The 17,195-nt window shown below is 45.1% G+C and overlaps 2 protein-coding genes across 4 annotated transcripts; one reads left to right on the top strand and one right to left on the bottom strand.

The window, feature by feature from the left end:
• Positions 1-441: 441 nt before the first annotated feature.
• On the bottom strand, positions 442-7,657 carry erap1b (endoplasmic reticulum aminopeptidase 1b). 3 transcript variants are annotated; one of them, XM_040194698.2, is made up of 19 exons: positions 7,360-7,657; positions 6,308-6,829; positions 5,918-6,056; positions 5,661-5,795; positions 5,427-5,547; positions 5,103-5,257; positions 4,844-4,957; positions 4,442-4,573; positions 4,164-4,295; positions 3,990-4,070; positions 3,747-3,904; positions 3,384-3,463; positions 3,100-3,283; positions 2,823-2,979; positions 2,485-2,669; positions 2,212-2,373; positions 1,957-2,097; positions 1,702-1,783; positions 442-1,387 (listed from the first exon to the last, which is right to left on the bottom strand). In XM_040194698.2, exons 2-19 carry the CDS (start codon positions 6,802-6,804, stop codon positions 1,220-1,222), a joined length of 2,823 nt encoding a protein of 940 aa, XP_040050632.1. In that variant the 5' UTR covers positions 6,805-6,829; positions 7,360-7,657; the 3' UTR covers positions 442-1,219. The 3 variants fall into 3 exon arrangements, with proteins under 3 accessions (XP_040050632.1, XP_040050633.1, XP_077943437.1); XM_040194699.2 differs by having other exon boundaries at positions 7,460-7,647; XM_078087311.1 differs by having other exon boundaries at positions 7,348-7,555.
• Positions 7,658-9,181: 1,524 nt separating this feature from the next.
• Positions 9,182-16,368, top strand: naaladl1 (N-acetylated alpha-linked acidic dipeptidase like 1). Its single transcript, XM_040194700.2, has 19 exons — positions 9,182-9,564; positions 9,913-10,085; positions 10,558-10,679; positions 11,818-11,937; positions 12,246-12,438; positions 12,599-12,692; positions 12,786-12,890; positions 12,973-13,058; positions 13,152-13,271; positions 13,348-13,433; positions 13,519-13,582; positions 13,804-13,871; positions 13,984-14,075; positions 14,307-14,400; positions 14,564-14,645; positions 14,823-14,996; positions 15,352-15,439; positions 15,534-15,626; positions 15,788-16,368. The coding sequence occupies exons 1-19, from the start codon at positions 9,374-9,376 to the stop codon at positions 15,957-15,959; spliced, it is 2,217 nt and encodes a 738-aa protein (XP_040050634.2). The 5' UTR covers positions 9,182-9,373; the 3' UTR covers positions 15,960-16,368.
• The last annotated feature ends 827 nt before the right edge of the window (positions 16,369-17,195 follow it).

Below are 17,195 nucleotides of genomic sequence, written 5' to 3'. Positions count from 1 at the left end.
AGAGGTGGGTTACCGTAGAAACGCGTGAACTCATTTGTGAGACTCGTTGAGTGCTCATGCCACCGTGTTGGGAAATAGGCCGTAACGTAAAACTATCGACAAAACTAAGATATCATACATTTACCATAATGTACATAAACCATAACTTCCCTCCATTGTCTTACAAACTCCGTTTGTAATACGGACTTTCTGTTCTTCAAAGTCTTCTAAAATAAGCGGGGATGACACCCTCTGATGACATCATCGTGACATCACCAGAAGGTCTTTTCAATGCTGCTCCAGAGCAACAAGGCCAATCATGCAACAGTTGTCTCAAGTCGAAGAGGAGGCCGCTCCCCCTTGAGGGATGTTAAATGCTTTAAGTTGAAGTTATCCCCGAGTTTTTTAGCCAATTGCTTTTATCAACATTATAAAGATTAAATAAAACAATAAAATACAAAATCTGTCCAATATTTTATTTAATGAGCACATCCTCCTGATCCTCATCAAAATAAGGCACATGATGTTGTTGTGTTGAATAAACCCAATCGATTTCTGGAACAACACATTCCTCGTGCATTTGTGTTGTTTATTTGAGAACTTCAAAAGTAAAAAGAAGGGCCAGTATGAATCAGTAAAGGTATCTTTAGTGGTCTGGTGCCTTATTATGAGGAAAAATAAATATCCAATAAGACCTGCACTTCTTTTGCACTTTCATTGACTATTGTTACAGCAGTAGGAATAAAAAAAAAAAAAAAAAAGAGACTTCACACGGCAAACAACACTAACCCCCCCAACACACACACACACACACACACACACACACACACACACACACACACACACACACACAACAAATGTCCAGGAGTCACGACTGCTACAGAGGGAATTGGTGTCTCTACCACAGAGGGCTTCTTGAGGAGATCTGCAGAGATCTCGTTGAGCCTGAAGAACACCTCCATTGAAAAACGCAAATAATTATTTTGGAAGTCACAAGTTCTAATTGTCGACACGTGAGCGCCACGTCAGCTCAGTCAGGTTTGGGGTTATTAGGGATACGTACTGAGATTACACAGTTTGTACACGCATTCAGGGAGGTTCAGACTCAAGTCGATGTTGTTAGAATAATTGTGAATTTTGTTCGAATTTAGGATTCAATCTCCAGAACTTGTGAGTTGCATCCACGCCTCTTGGCATTTGCCTTTAGCAACATATCGGTCTTAGCCCGACCTCTTGAGATCTACAAATCTTCACGTTGTCTGCGGCTGCGTCGGTCCAGCCAAGCCTGCAGCAGAGGAAGGTTCTTGTCCATCCAGCGGATGTTCTCCTCGATGGTCTCGTAGGTCTGCCGGATGCATCTCATCTTTGCGCCAGACTCCTCCGTCAGAGAGCCAAAGAAGCTTCTCACCTGGGCACAGAGAAGGTAGGGCTTAAAAGCATGTCCAATACGTGAAGAATCTGCACGTATCTGAGAGATGAGCTTAAATTTACAATGGTTAACATACAAACAGCAGTTTGTGGCTATTAATTATTTTCCACATTTGAGTCAGTATTTTTAGTATATTTTGTTAGTTGGGGTGGAGTTACACATATTTAATGTTCTAAATAATGACATCAATTTAAATGAATATTCATTCATCAAAGGTCATTTAAGCTGAAGCACAAAGTTTCTATAGACAGACACTAAGAAAAGCCCATAGCTGTGGTCCCAGCCTCCCTTACCTCATCTAACATCTCCCTGGTAGAATACTGGTTGGTCACTTCAATCACCAGGTGAGATATGGTGCTGGACCCCAACTCAAACCTACAGAGGCAGAGTGCAAAGTTTAAAAACCACAACTACCACACACACAGAAACATGTATGCTCGGGCTCAGATTTCAACCACAAATACTAACAAAGGTCACCACATAGCATTTTTAACTGCAGCGTAAAGAATGTTTGACATCCTTCGATTGCACAAAGTGGGCCGACTGACTTCTTGATCAGAGTGTGCCAGTTGGCTCGGAGGAAGTCCCAGGCCAGTTTGTAGCCCCGGGGGTTCTTGCTGATGGAGACGACCACGCCCGGGAGGTCCTGGGTCTTCATCACCTCGCCGTGGAGGCTCTGCTCCATCATCCTGTGGAAAGATATAAACGGGTAGAGGAAGGTCAAACAGAAAGACGGCAGGGGGTTGGAGAGCAAAAAGCTGAAGGGGAAGCAAAGCGGCAAAGGTTTGCTTTGACGTGCGCACCACTTGAGCTTGTCCTGCAGGTGGCTGATGCTCATCGCGGACTTCAAGCGGCTCTTCAAAGACATTTGCAGCGAGCGGCGGTACTCCTCAAACAGGAAGTCCCACCCCTCCGGGGTTCGAGCTCCGATCACAAACACTGCCATGGTGACATCGACGGGGAGGCTGAAACAAAGAAACGCTTTTAAATCTCAACACACAAATGCTCATAAGTAAGAAAAACTCGGAACATAGTCAGTACGGCAACAGTGGATGTGCTAATTCATGAGCACTGACCTCATGGTGCCCTCAGAGTCCCTCCACCTGTTGAAGAGCTGGGTGGCCTTGGTCACACAGGGAGCGTAGTTCCTGACGGAGCCAAACAGCAGCAGGTAGCTCCTCAGCACTCGCTCGGACACTGATCCAGAGTCAGTCCACTCCTGACGATCGATCAGCCCCCGGAACAGATCAACAATGTAGTCCTGAGGAACACATGCAGGTAAGAAACGCACCAAATTGACAGGCAAAGAAGAAGAAAACTGCAAGCCAGTACATAAATGTGCTAAGAATACAGTACTCCTCGGTAGTGTTTTAATTGGCATTTTTGGATAAGTCACCGCTGCCTTTTTTCTCACCTTCATCCGGTTCTCCAGGGCAGCCATGTCTCTCTTCTCCATCAGTTTGTAGAGAGGTACGAGCTCTTGGAAGCCCTGAGTCACAGCCATGATCTCAGTCTCCCTGGACAGGTACAGAGACAGCTCCAGCGCCGTGTCCAGCCTCACGTTGCCCGTGCTGTGAACACACAGGACCCGCTGCAGTTTTATCCATTTTTCCGAAAACATTCATCTAAATTCAGGGTGATGAGGGACAAACGGCGGTTTGGACAGCCTTCCTCCGATCCTTTAGACCGACCTGACCAGCTGGAAGACATTGTGGATGAGGCTGGCGCGGTCGTTGCTGCTCAGGGCCGTGTGGTTGTGTTGCAGCAGTCGGATGAGGGAGTTCCACCCTTCGCCCGCGTAGTGGACCATGTAGAAGCCGCTCATGTCGACGTTGAACTTCACCCAGTCCGCCTCCTCCGGCAGGTACAGGACATCTGCACGGAAAAGGAGTAAACACATGCTTCGTAGGGACTTATATGGATTAAGCATAGAAATATAGCAATATGAAGATGAGGTTCATCACAACCCACACACCGGTTTTTGTCTTAAGCAGGAAGCGGTGGATGGTGTTGGAGGCGCTGGTCATGTAGGTCAGTGGGATCTGCCACAGGAATCTAGAAACACACGATGAGCGTCTTAGAAAATACGGATTTTGAATAAAATATATATATATATATATATACGGGGTAAAGCTGAAGCACGTCACATGATTGCATGATTCAAAAACTGCATCACTGTTATGCACTATTATCCCAAAAGGAGTTCTTTAGAATAATGACGTTTGCTTTTTGAGAAGTGAAAAGTTTCAAAACGATTTGATGGATTTTTGCAGTTGAACCACAACATTTGCAGTATTTGAAAGCTACTTTCACTACGTCCACTAATCTGACGTTATACCCTTCGGTGAGGGAGCGGTCGGCTGTCTTCAGGTAACGCTCCTGACTGAGCCTGACCTCCCGACCTCTGACCTCCACAGTGACCAGAGGGAAGCCCTCCTGCAGGGTCCAGGTGTCCATGATGGCCCGGACATCCAGCTCATCCCCAGAGTACCATTTCTGTAAACACACACACACACAGACACACACACATTCAAATACTGAACATCATAAACTGCGACAGATTTATGGAGGACAAACTCACAGAGGCTCCGGACTGGAGGCTTCGCTCGGAGCAGAATTCTTTGTGTTTCCGGCCTTCGTCTAGATCGTCCGAGTTGCAGATCTAATGGGAAACAGAAGGAAGCTCGAGCAGAGAGTCTCCACGTGGCCCTCAGCAGTCCGTCCCAAACACACCCGGTCCCAGATGATCACTCACATTACTCAGGCTCTCCCACAGGTGGCTGTTGACCGTGTTTTGGTAGCTGTAGCGTTTGAGGTACCGGATGATGCCGACCTCAAAAGCCTCCGGAGTCAGGAAGTCCCGCAGCATGTTCAGAATACACGCCCCCTGGAAAAAGAAGAACATGCTTAAAGTTAACAATTAAAACATCTGTTGTGATACCTGAATATTGATTTTGGGCACAACTTAGTTACGCAGATTAGGATTTATCCCGTGGGTGAATAAGGTTTGTCCTGGGACAGAAAAGGTCTGACCTTGTCGTAGGAAACGTCGTCGAACATCTCCTGGATCTGAGTGGGATTTTCTACATCGGTGGAGACCGGGTGGGACGAGCTGAGGGAGTCGACCTCCATGGCCTCAAAACACTTCCCCAAGAAGATGTCGTCCTGGGAGGAAGAAGGGGAGAGAGAACATGTGAGAGAGGAGGGAGGATATGACTCACATTTTTAAAAACACTTATTACATTATCAAAATAACCCACTAAACAAAACATTGCCAGATCAATAAAAAATCTGATGACATACGAGATATTCAGCTAAGGCACAGTAGTACATTGCTATAGTTCCGTGCATATGAAAGAGACAGATGGAATGTACTGCAGTAAATTAGAGGATGTGTCCTCGCTGGCAGTAGGACACGAGTCCCTCGCCTCTCACCACTTGCAGCTCCGGGTAGGTGACGCGGAGCGAAACATACTCCATGAACTTGGCGAAACCCTCGTTGAGCCAGAGGTCATTCCACCACTCCATCGTCACCAGGTTACCAAACCACTGGACGGGAAGAACAAAGTCCATCAATTCCATGCGCAAGACGGACGAGTGCATCTTTAAAGGGCTTAGATGTTGAAATACTGCACGTGCTGTGTGACCTCCCGTCCACCGGGGGGACAGCGGTTGGCGATGGCGGGCCAGCTACCTGGTGTGCGAGCTCGTGGGCGATGACCTTGGCGAGTCCCAGTCTGTCTGAAGCCGAGGACTTGTCGGGGTCGAAGAGGAGGCCCGTCTCTCTGTAGGTGGTCAGCCCCCAGTTCTCCATCGCACCCGACTGGAAGTCAGGGATCGCCGCCAGGTCTGCGGGGAGCAACGTCAGGCACGTAAAAGCACCTCACCGGCATCTGTTTCTGAAATTGTCTTCTGAAATATGCACTAAATCTGACATATTTGCCAAATGCATGTGCACAATCACTGAAAGACGATGGATCCCAAACACAGACAGGCCTCTGACAAAGTAAATACTGACCCTGTTTGGGAAGGGGGTAAGGAATATCAAAATAGTCATCGTAGAAGTCCAACAGCTGGACAGCTGCATCCAGCGCGAAGGCCGTCTGGTCGATCTTCTCCGGGACGGCGTAGACGGAGATCTGACGGCAGTCAGAGGACGTTTGTAGCATCACAAATTCAAAAACGTATGCCGTTCGTACCACTGAACTCGGCAAAATACGGTGCGTTTAAAAAGAGCCGTGGTCCGCCTCACCTTGACGCCATGCCGGGTGGTCTTGCTCACAGACAGGAAGTCGGACACAATGTAGGCCACCAGGTACGTACTCATTTTGACAGAAGTGTCGAAGTGATCCTCAAGCAAACCGCCCGGTAACAGCACAGTTTTCACCTGAGCAACGTGGGTTTGTCGGGACGGAAACGGAGACAGGAAAAGAGAGGTCATGAGGTAAATTGAGTATGTCCTTTAATAAAGTAATGTAAATGAACTGATGTTGCTGCATTCGTGGGCACCTTGGGCATGTTGGAAATGGATATGTGCCGCGGCTCTCGTATGATCTGTATGGTGAAGTTGGCTTTGAAGGCGGGCTCGTCAAAACAGGGGAAAGCTGCGCGGGCGTAGGTGGCTTCGAACTGCGTGGATGCCAGAACCCTAATGATGTAAATGAATAACGGTAAAAATCAAATTTACAGCACGGACACAATTTAAGCTGATAGACGTGGCAAGTTCAAAATTAATTATTTTGCCCTGGTAGAATCAGCATTCATTAACATTACTGATCCTCTGTCTAATACTAGCGATACTGTTGTTAGTGTCGCTTCAAATCAAGACTACGCCTTGTGTTCTTCAGTTGCATCATTTGTAACAATGACACGGCTCTTTTAAAATCTAAAAAGTCTTACCGGACTTCCCCGGTGCTGGTGCGGTAGCTGCTCTTGTAGAAACCGTGAAAGCTGTCAGAGAGGTTGGCAGCGAACTCCAGCTGAACTTCGTACTTTCTCCCCCTGGTCAGCACCGCGTCCGACAGCAGGGCGAGCTGATGGAAACGAGGGTACTCCAACACCCGGAGGGGCCTCGCGCCTTCGGGCGCCAGGAGCCACGCGTTGGATACCTGCATCTGCTTGGCGTGGAGAACGATGGCGCCGGTGTCTTCCTGCACATCCAGCTGGATGCGGACCACTCCCTTGAAGTCCATGGTGGTCAGGTTGGGGTGGAGGCTCAGGTCGTAGTGTAAAGGGGAGACGGTTTTGGGGAGCCTCATGCGCCCCCAGGGGAACGGCTGGCCGTTGGTGGCCACGGGGGCCTCCTCGACTCGGCCCTGGTTTGGCAGCTGGGCTCCTGAGGAGGGAGGAAAGGGAACCAGCAGCGGCAACAGCAGGAGAAGAGGTGCCGCCAACATGGTGACAGGCGGGAAGTCCTCTCACCTGCAACGGAAGGAAGCATCATGAGGATTGTACCAGAGAGACTCCAGGTTTAATGGTAATGTTACAAATTGGAATTTAAATAACAAATTCGACCTCCTAAGGACCTTTGAATCAGGAAACAAGAAACATTTATTGCACAACATTTATTGGCGGTTGGTGCATGAAAGTAGACGGTACGACAATGGACGACAAGACAACAGTGCACGAGTAATAAAATAAAGTTTAATGCTATGGTTTAGTTTGAAATAAAAGAATAACAGTTAAAGTTAAAAAATACTATTATTAAAACATGTGCAAGTGCACGCTATTAGGCTGGTTCTTAGTGAACAACGAGGACTGACTTGTGAAGTGTCTCGGATGTCTTATATTCAATCAAACACTGACTGCGCACAATACTTTCGATATCACATTCATCTCCATTCGTGTACTCGTAACACACGAGGAAATAAACCGTCGTTTTACTAAACAACAGCTGTTAAATCGCCTATTGTGACGCATTTTTTAAACACGAATCGTACATTTCTACTTACAGTGTCTTCAGCGCGCACTATGTATGAATAAAGTAATTCAAGAGTGAAAGTGAAACAGCTGGAAGAATTGCATTCTGGGAGAAAACCGGCCCACGTGCACCTTGTCAGCGAGACACCGTTCAGTGCTCGCGCGGCTGGTAAGTCGGGATGTTTATATTCCAGGTGGTCGTTTCATTTCTGCAGCTCCTTCCGGTTCGGCAAGAATGAGAAAGAAACAACTGGGAGCTCAGTTGCAGGAGGAAGTAGAAGGAAACGTCTGCTGTGAACCGGAAGTCCCGTGTTGTTGTTGCTCTGCAATACTCCACGCGACCACCAGGGCTCGCCACTGCTTTGATTGACGGTTGGTTGCTTGTAGCTCGCGGTAAATTATGGCCGATGGAAGTTGCCCATAAAATATGAATACATTTTATGTAAGTGATTTTAATTAATTGAGTCAAAGAAAGTATATCAAACTGATACCGTTTACCTAATGTCGGTGAGCATTAGTGAAAGTCAATGATTTATTTACTTTGTGTCCAAAGCAAGTTTAAATAAAAAATATTTGTAATAATAAAAGTAAAAATGCACTTATTAACCAACGAATTGAGTCTGCTGGCTTCACCATGGCTATATATCTATTACAAATCTAATTATTTGTGAATTTTTACATTTTTTTGAAATATATGTCTATATATTTCAAGTTTGTTTGTTTGGCTGCAACTCACTGAAGGAGTATTTATTGTTATTTCTCACACTTGTGGCGGTGGATGATTGTCTTATCACTAGATATGTAACTGGGGTGTGGCTTATTCTAAAAATCAGTGACTATGTCTTATCATTTTTTATCTTAACGACATGTCTTGAGATATGTGGCCCAAAATGTCATCACCAAATGCTCATGGAGCCAGAGGGTGGGATTTTCCCCTGCTTTCATAATAAAACGATTCATTTCCAATTACTGATGAGTCTCATTACTTACTTCACAAAGTGTCGTGACAGTCAAAGAAACCTTTAAAAATGAAATACATTTTCCTTGATTTTTACCTTTTAGCTTCACACGTTTGATCAAATAGGCTAAATAATGCCAACCATGCTTTGACTCACAAGATCCATGTCTAACTTCAACAACTCAATAACCTGAGTTTAATATTCATAGGCACATACAAAACAGTGTAGTTGTGTTGCAAACTTGCCTGAAGGGTTAACACAAAACTGAGATCTTATGAGGCATTTTTATTTTATACTGAGACATATATTGCACATATGTTTTTGTTGACTGTGTAAAATGGCTTCTTACATTTAGGTGGATGAACAACTTACTGTTGATATAACAAAGTACTGGTACAATGTGACCATTAATCAGGAATCAGGAAACATTTATTGGCAAAATATGTCAAACATACAAGGAATTTGTCTTGGCGGTTGGTGCGTGACAGTAGACAGTGTAACAATAGACAACAAGACAGCAGTGCACACGTAATAAAATAAAGTAAAATGAAATGCTAATGCAATAGGTTAGTAGAATAAGGCTATGGGTTAGTAGAATAGGCAATATCTGCTGTGGAATTCCGTTAAATCTGAACCATTCACATTTGTTCAGCCTGTACTTGATTCTTTGGAGGTCAACCTTTGCATAAACATCCAGGCATCACATCTCAAATCATAATCTCTTATGAGAAACTGGTGAGAATATAAAGTTTCAAACACAAGTAAATAAGGCACCGCTAAATATCACCTAGAAACTCAATATTTATTCCACACCCACAGACTGCTTTTACACATTTACAAAGGAATAAAGTCCATCCCATCTGCAAACAACAATGAGTAAACTTTACAATCTGTTTAGTGGGAGGTCACTTCAGCAGCTGCTCTGATGTTGCGTTTATCATTCGGAAGTGAGACGCCTGGATTTTCTCTTACATAAGCGACGCCACAACATTCCTGAGCTTTGGAGAAAGCTCACTGTCTCGCACAAGATCCAGGTTCAAAGAGAAGCAGAGCTGTTCCCTCTGAAGACCTAATTCCCGTGAGGAGAATGATAAAGCAAGCATTGATTGGGATTCTGTGCGGTGCTGTCGCACTGACCGTGGGGATCCTGATCGGCCACTACGGCATCACCAAGAGCAACGGCTCTTGGGCGAAGGACGTGGCCAAGGACGTGGACGAGAGCCTCGTTGAGAAGTTTTTGTCTGAGGTGGACAGCAGCCACATTCGGGAAAACCTCCGGTGAGTTTGTTAATGATCACATTTAGATTAGGTTTGTTTATTTTGTGGAGTCCCAAAAAAAAAAATGTAAATAAAGAGGTGCTTAAAGGGATTTCAACTTAAAAGTTCAAATTCACTCTAAAAGAACTGAAGGCTCAGACATTCTTCAGGTCACAGGATTGATTTAGCCTCATGAAGTTTTCCCCCTCCACAGTACATTAGATATCCTAAAGGGTTTCTTAAAAAACAGGTCACATGATCCCTTTTTTTTGGTTTTCCCAAGGAATCCCTTGACATTTTCGGATTGGTCGTTTTAGGCCGTGAACGATCCAGAAACGTTACAGGAGCGAACCTTTCTCTGTCCCCTAGGGAGCTGACCAAAGTGCCCCACATGGCCACCACAGCTGGAGACGAGCAGACAGTGCAGCTCATGCTGAAGAGATGGCAGGACCCCGACGCGGGTCTGGACCAGGCCTGGAGAGAGGAGTACCTCGTCTACCTGTCTTTCCCTGACCCCAAGAACCCCAACAAGGTCACTGTTGGTGAGTAATTCAAATAACAAAACATTCACTGTCACTAGTTTCTCCCCATATATTTTTTAGCTGCACTTCAATGAATATGTGGTTGACACGGGTGGGGAACTAAAACTGGAGAAGAACTTCCCACAATTATCAGTCTTCAAACATCATTTTTGGTGATAAAGTAGGACGTCCTGTGCAGGTCTGTGACCTGCACAGGACGTGTGTGAAATGTGTGTGAAATCCAGATGCAAAATAACTGCCCAGACCCGCCAGAAAGTGACACGAACTCCGAACAACTGCCCCAAAGTCACACAGCTTAACACTTTATATGCAACGACCTGTCTGACCAAGTTAGAGACCCCGTAACCGTCACCACGGCAACATCTGTTTGACCTCCAGCCGACACGGGCGATTGAGATCAGCTAATCAATGCAGGTTTTACACACGCTCTCTCTGTACTGGCACAGCGTTCACCATGAGTCGTTCATTTCAGTGAGCCCCGCTGATGCTGTGCTGTACACCGCCAGGGAAAAAGAGAAAGTCTACCCTCCGGACCAAGATGACGCCGAGGTGGTGCAGCCGTACGCCGCTTACTCCCCTGCTGGACAGCCCAAGGTACGAGCCACACGCCGCCTGACGGAGGTTGTGTTTAAAGATCCCCAGTGTGTCTGATGTGCGTGTGACTATATTTACCTGGTGTTTATTATCAGGGTTTATTATTCAGGAGGTTGAGGTTTTATTGCTTTGATGCTGGCAAACCAATTTCCGTAAATATACATATTTATTTTTTTATTTAATATTTAATTGGACGAATAGAAAAGTCCCCAGTTTATGACAGTGCTTTCCGGGGGTCCTGTTATATTTCTCGGAAACCAAATATGGTTCATGAGCACATTAAGTTAAGTTATAAATTAATTTTTATCCACAAAGACCTCAAGAAGAAGCAGAATAGAAGGAACCATTTTATTGCTCACAAAAGTTGAATGCGTGAACAGTTGAAGGTGAAATGCAATTATACAGCAGTGTTTATGGGACTTTCGCCTTACATGAGACATACAAGATATAGATAGTTTAGATAAAAATCGGATGATCTTAATGAGTGATCCAGGAATATGATGTTCCTGGATCCCTCATAAAGATCACTCTGACAGAAGACAGATAAGAGACAATTATTCTGATGTACAAAATCTTATTTAAATGCAGATCTGGAGCTTTGGGGAACGCCCAGTTAGTATATTTCTATACAAACGTTAAAAATGAGAGAAAAACCTTTGTAATATTGCAACTGCAATTGCTAACTTTTATGGCATCCTCAAAAAGGCTAAAGCCTTTATCAGGCGAACTGCATCGATAAGCCAACAAGGGCCTCACCCTCAACAGATGGGCCCTTGTTGGCTTATCGATGCAGTTCGCCTGACTGGTTGTTACTATCTGGGACCATCTATTTTAGGCAGGGCCTAAAGGGCTGTGATAAAACTTGCAATAAAAGAGAAGCCAGAAATGAGGAATAAAAAAAACATCTTTTGTTTGTCGGTGATACAAATGTTCCATGTGCAATTTGATCAATATTAATAAATATATTGTTGTCCTGTACATATTGTGTAAATGCAGCATTTTTAGTCAAAATTCATGTACTTTTTCTTCCCTCTGCAGAATCCTCAGTTGAACGTGTCATAAAGAGATCCCTTAATCCATCACCTGCCCATCATGATGTTCACTGCTTTTGACCATTTACATTTTTTTTATGTTTTAGGGAAAACTGGTGTACGCCAACCAGGGGAAACCAAGTGACTACAAGCTGTTGAGTGAAACTGTGGACTTGAGAGGAACTATCGCAATCACCAGATATGGCGGAGCGGGAAGAGCTGATAAAGTGAGTTTTTTATTATCTTATTTATTTTTTATTTTGTTTCGGAAGCGCCATAGCGCAAAGAAATGTTCAACCAAGAGCAACAGTTACATGCTAGTGCGCTTTCGAGTCCTTTGGCAAATGTCCTCAATACATTTGTGAACACATCCAATCAACACCGAACACAAATAATAAGGAAGTAGAAAAATTCTAACACTTCAATGCTTACAGGTGGAAAAGGCTGATAAAATATGTTCATTGAAAGATGTGAATCAATGGATTATATTGAAATCATTTTATTGTTAATCAAATCCCACGTGCGTCTCATGCAGGCCATCAATGCGGCACCCTACGGAGTCAGCGGCGTGCTCGTCTACACGGACCCATTGGACATCAACGATGGTCTCATGTCGGACGCCAGTGAGACGTATCCTCACTCCTGGTACATGCCGCCATCTGGCGTGGAGAGAGGTTCTTTCAACACTCACTATGGAGACATGCTCACTCCCTACCTGGCTGCCAAAGGTAACTAGTGACATTTTCATTGAGTATTTCTTCTAGTGCTGCACCCTTACAATAGCTTTAAAAATCAATACTAACCAAAAATTGGGTCATTCAAATTGTTTTTATTTTAATATTGAACTTTTCTATAAATCATTCTAAGAATTATGAATTATTTTCTCAGAGGAAACCTACAGGATTCCAGCCGAGAGCATCACTGGGATTCCTCCCATTCCAATCCAACCCATCGGGTTCGAGGATGCCTACAAGCTTATCTGGTTTGTAATGAGACAAATCTGATTTGGGGGACTATTACATTTAAAATGGGCTTGCCACGAACTCTGACCCGTTCTTCCATCTGTTTTTCTTAGTGAGCTAGGTGGAAGAGCAGCTCCAGATGCATGGCGGGGAGGATTCAACTGCACCTACAACTTTGGCGGCCCAGGATTCAAATCAACATCTGCCTTTAACGAAAGGTGGTCACCTCCCAGACAGATTTTTAAAATGAGTGCACTGGGACATCCCTTTTGTCTTACTGAATTTTAACCTCTTTTCCAGTGACGTGAAACTGGCAATCTTCAACACGGAAGTGGTAAAGAACTCCTCCAATGTGATGGGAGTGATCCGAGGGAGTGTGGAGCCAGGTGAGACCGGTGACCAAAAGGTCCACCTCACCTCATCTACTCGCAGCTTGTGATTACTCCCCACTGTGTGTGTGTGTGTGTGTGTGTCCGCAGACAGGTATGTGATCTATGGGAACCACAGGGACAGCTGGGTTCACGGTGCCATCGACCCGAGCAGCGGGACCTCCGTCATGCTGGAACTGACCAGAGTGCTGGGCAGGATGGTGAAGCAGGGTGAGGGCTGTCGTGGACGGATGAAGCACTGAACGGTTTGTGGACACATTTTGAACTTCTTGTTTCCTCACTTTAGGCACTTGGAGGCCTCGCAGGTCCATCATCTTTGGAAGCTGGGGGGCAGAGGAGTTTGGCCTTATCGGGTCTGCAGAATACACCGAGGTGATTTGTGATCAACGAAGGAATGCGTTCATGAACTATGAAGTATCAAATGGGACCTTGATCTTGTCTTTTTTTCCCCCTCCAGCAATACTTCACCAAGCTGAGCGAGCGAACTGTTGCTTACATCAATGTGGATATAGCTGTTTTTGGTAAGAAGCTCCGGCTGCACCACCCGTGAGGAGCAAAAATAAATACATCACATGCCCTGCTGGTTTCACCTGAAAAGATTATTATCAGTCAGTATCCAAAATTTCCACATAAGAGAGTTCAGATGTTTTCACACGTTTGTTCTTGACGCTATCTAGTTGACGGACACGTATTATTTTCTGCTACAATATCTTAAATGCATGAAGACGTTCATTTTCCGCAGCCAACGCCACTCTCAGGGCTTCTGGGATGCCTTCCCTTCAGAACGTCATCTTCAAAGCCACAAAACAGGTCAGCGCTAAAAAAAACCCAACGTGTGTTAGTTTCTCTCCTGCATTTTAACAGAAACAACTGTCCACACACCTGCAGGCACCGGTCATATGAAGGTTTGTTTGTCCCCTAGGTCGATGCGCCTGGACTGGGCGCCACATCTGTGTACGACAACTGGATCCGATATGCCAACAGGACGAGCTCGGCCCATGGGCCCATTCCCAGGTAATAGCCAGTTACACCTGCCTAAATGTACCACACCATGCACCTCGTTGCTGATCTTGTATCTTTATCCCAAATCTTTAGTGGATAATGCCATTGTACCTTCCATAGAGTATGCAGCTTATTCTCTATATTGTGAGGCGATTTGCATCATATTCATCACACGTGTCCCCACAGAAATCTCAGGTCTGTCATGTCACTCGGTACAAGATGCTTCTTGTCTTTGTTCGACAGGGTGGGATACTTGACAGGAGCAGGGAGTGACTACGCCGCCTTCGTCCATTACCTGGGAATCGCTTCGATGGACATTTCGTACACATACGACAGGGTACGAAAGACTCACTCGGTTCTTCTTGATTTATTCACCCAAATGTGAAGGCTGTGGTAGTCAGTCACAGTCTGTGGTCAAAGGCCTGTGTTTGGTTCATTGGTTCCAAAACAAAACCCTCTTCCCTCCCAACTGGATCTATGGTTATTTTTTCTTCATACAGAGTAAAACAAATGCTCGGATATACCCGGCGTACCACACAGCGTACGACACCTTCGACTACGCTTCGAAGTTCATTGATCCTGGTGAGCAGTGACACAACACACACATTTAAGCGATGTACTTCTCAGCCAAACTTTTACTCGGTTTTTCCGTCTCATGTTGTCAAATTTGAGAACTCAAAAGAGAGCATAACCTTTTCCAACGTGTTAACATGTGTAATATCTCACTCCTCCTCCTCCTCCTCCTCCTCCTCCTCCCAGGGTTCATCAGTCACCAGGCCATTGCTAGGACAGCAGGAAACGTTCTGATCCGACTGGCTGACAGCCTGGTGCTGCCATTGAACTGTAGCGACTACGCAGAGAGTCTGGAGGACTACCTCAACACAGCAGTCCCCCTGTATCAGTCCAAACTGCAAGCTCAGGGAATCTCCATGGGTAAGCGCAGGACAGGTAGAGATGCTTGAGTGATGCAGGGGAACATTACACCAATAGAAATCCTCCATTTACCTCTGCAGGTAAATTCCTTTCATCCTGGTTTTTCTGTTTCAATATGTCAGGGCGCCTGTGTTTCTAATGGAGCCACGGTCACTGGGATAATCGTTTGACTTGCTGCACTTCCTCTCGTAGTTGTTATTAACAGATACAGATGTATGTGGAAGAACACAATCATTAATCATTAATGATTAATGATTAAAAAACGTACCTGCGGGCAGCACTCATAGAGGATTAGAGCGGGGGGGGGGAGTCGCTGACGAGGAGCTGCACAGCTGATCTGTGTGTTTTGTTTCAGAACCACTGAAACGCGCCGTGGCCAGCTTTCGCAGCGCCGCTACTCATTTGGACCAGGTCATTCGCAGTTCCGACCTGGCAAATGAAACGTGAGAGCCCAGACGTGCATATCTTCATCTCCTTTGACGTCCACATAGAAACGACCGTCGGGCCACCCATTTCTGTCTGTCTCTCTTCTCTTAGGCCGCTGAAGGTCAGAAGGATCAACGACCAGCTCATGCTGCTGGACCGAGCCTTCTTGGACCCTCTGGCCTTCCCAGATAAATATGCATACAGGTGAGATGATGACGTGTCAGTCTAAGACCATTTTCTTTCCCCTCTCGCCACGTTCACGATATCTTCTGTGATCAACCGCCCTCCAATGGCTGAGGAAACTGAACAACTGAGATGTGCTATTGCTGTCTTATCACTCTTCATTTTTCCTGCAATTCACACAGGCATGTTATCTGGGCCTCGAGTAGCGCCGGTAAGCCAACCTTTCCGGGTCTGGCTGATGCCTTTGCCAACGCCGAGTTAACAGTCGGCTCCTGGGCCAGAGTGCACTACCACCTGTCGGTCCTGAGCCAGGCCATCGAGGGCGCAGCACACACGCTGGCTGATGTCATATAGAGGAAGAGGAACTGTGCTCGCCATGGGAATAAAGAAAAGAAGACACAGACCTACAGCCAATAAGCACTGACTGGGTGTCGTCTATGTTTGTCACAGGATTTCAACATTTGATAATGATCTTTTTTTATTGGTCACTTATATAATAAAATAATATATAATATATATATATATAAAATATCCACCTCAATAAAAACACACCAGTATATTATTTAGTCATGTATTTATATAAAATAAAGTAAACTGTGATTTCTCTTTGTGTTTTTTTCAACAACCATCTTTTGGGATTTTTGGAATGTTGAAGCATTTTCTGTTCTCATGGCACAGATTAATTTCTGTCATAATTGACATGTCTATGGTGTTGACAAAAAGAAAAATGTTAATAAAAATGAAAGAAATTTCAAAGATCAAACTGTGCGTTTCTGTATTCTGCAAGAATGAGTCCCATTCAATGATGGATTGGTTAGTATTCAGACGTTTGCACCACCTATGTGTGTCAAATTATTTCATCTGACGGGAGCAGTAAACGTTTATACCCCCGAGCCTTCAGACTGTCCAGGAACAAGGAAGGTGCGGTGCAGAGCTATTATAGCAGAATGACGCAATGCAAATGTACCTGGTTGAGACCTTCCTCCACTGCGCATATTGCGCATACAGAAGGACAAAGATTGTTGCAAAGGTTTGTCATATTGCAGTGATCGTGTTTTTTCTCGATATCTGGTACTCTTTAGATAGGTAGTGGTTTCCAGCAAGATGAGATGACTTAAGCTAAATCTTATTTCCAAAAGCAGCGAAATGAGCAAATCTTCAACCGCCTACCTGCACCTCATTGACTACTTGCATGTTTTCTATGCTGCCGTGGTCCAGGCCTCGAGTCGTGGAGTTACGATACCAACTCCCGCCACCAGGGGTCAGAAAATGCTTGGATGCAATCCCATGGACCCAGTTAGCGTGTGGAAATCAATATCTTAAATATCTTAAACAACAGAGTGACAGTAGTGGCTACAAACCCAGTCAAATCCGTACGTTGCACCAAAATAATGGGACGGGGGGCCTTCAATGTTCCTATCATGAAAAGGGGGGTCGACAGAAAAAGTTTGGGAACGACAGGGTTAAACATAAGGGGAAAGGATATAATGGACATGTGCTGAACATACCAGCCGACAAGCAGAAATCTTATTTTAAAATGTTGTCTCTGTCTCTCAGTGCATCCACGAGTTACCGTTTTGCTGCATTCAT

The sequence above is a fragment of the Gasterosteus aculeatus genome, chromosome 13 (genome assembly GCF_964276395.1).
Source record: "Gasterosteus aculeatus chromosome 13, fGasAcu3.hap1.1, whole genome shotgun sequence".
Classification (NCBI taxonomy): Eukaryota; Metazoa; Chordata; class Actinopteri; order Perciformes; family Gasterosteidae; genus Gasterosteus; species Gasterosteus aculeatus.
This window is presented reverse-complemented; position numbering and strand designations above follow the sequence as displayed.

Bases quoted from the DNA above. Each gene is read 5' to 3' on its own strand.
- erap1b (XM_040194698.2), bottom strand. From the start codon at position 6,804: ATGTTGGCGGCACCTCTTCTCCTGCTGTTGCCGCTGCTGGTTCCCTTT. The intron at 5,796-5,917 runs GTGCCCACGAAT...CACGTTGCTCAG, and splicing joins CCATTTCCAACATGCCCAAG to GTGAAAACTGTGCTGTTACC. The intron at 5,548-5,660 runs GTGAGGCGGACC...GACTGCCGTCAG, and splicing joins CCACCCGGCATGGCGTCAAG to ATCTCCGTCTACGCCGTCCC.
- naaladl1 (XM_040194700.2), top strand. From the start codon at position 9,374: ATGATAAAGCAAGCATTGATTGGGATTCTGTGCGGTGCTGTCGCACTG. The intron at 10,086-10,557 runs GTGAGTAATTCA...CGTTCATTTCAG, and splicing joins CCCCAACAAGGTCACTGTTG to TGAGCCCCGCTGATGCTGTG. The intron at 12,891-12,972 runs GTGGTCACCTCC...CCTCTTTTCCAG, and splicing joins ACATCTGCCTTTAACGAAAG to TGACGTGAAACTGGCAATCT.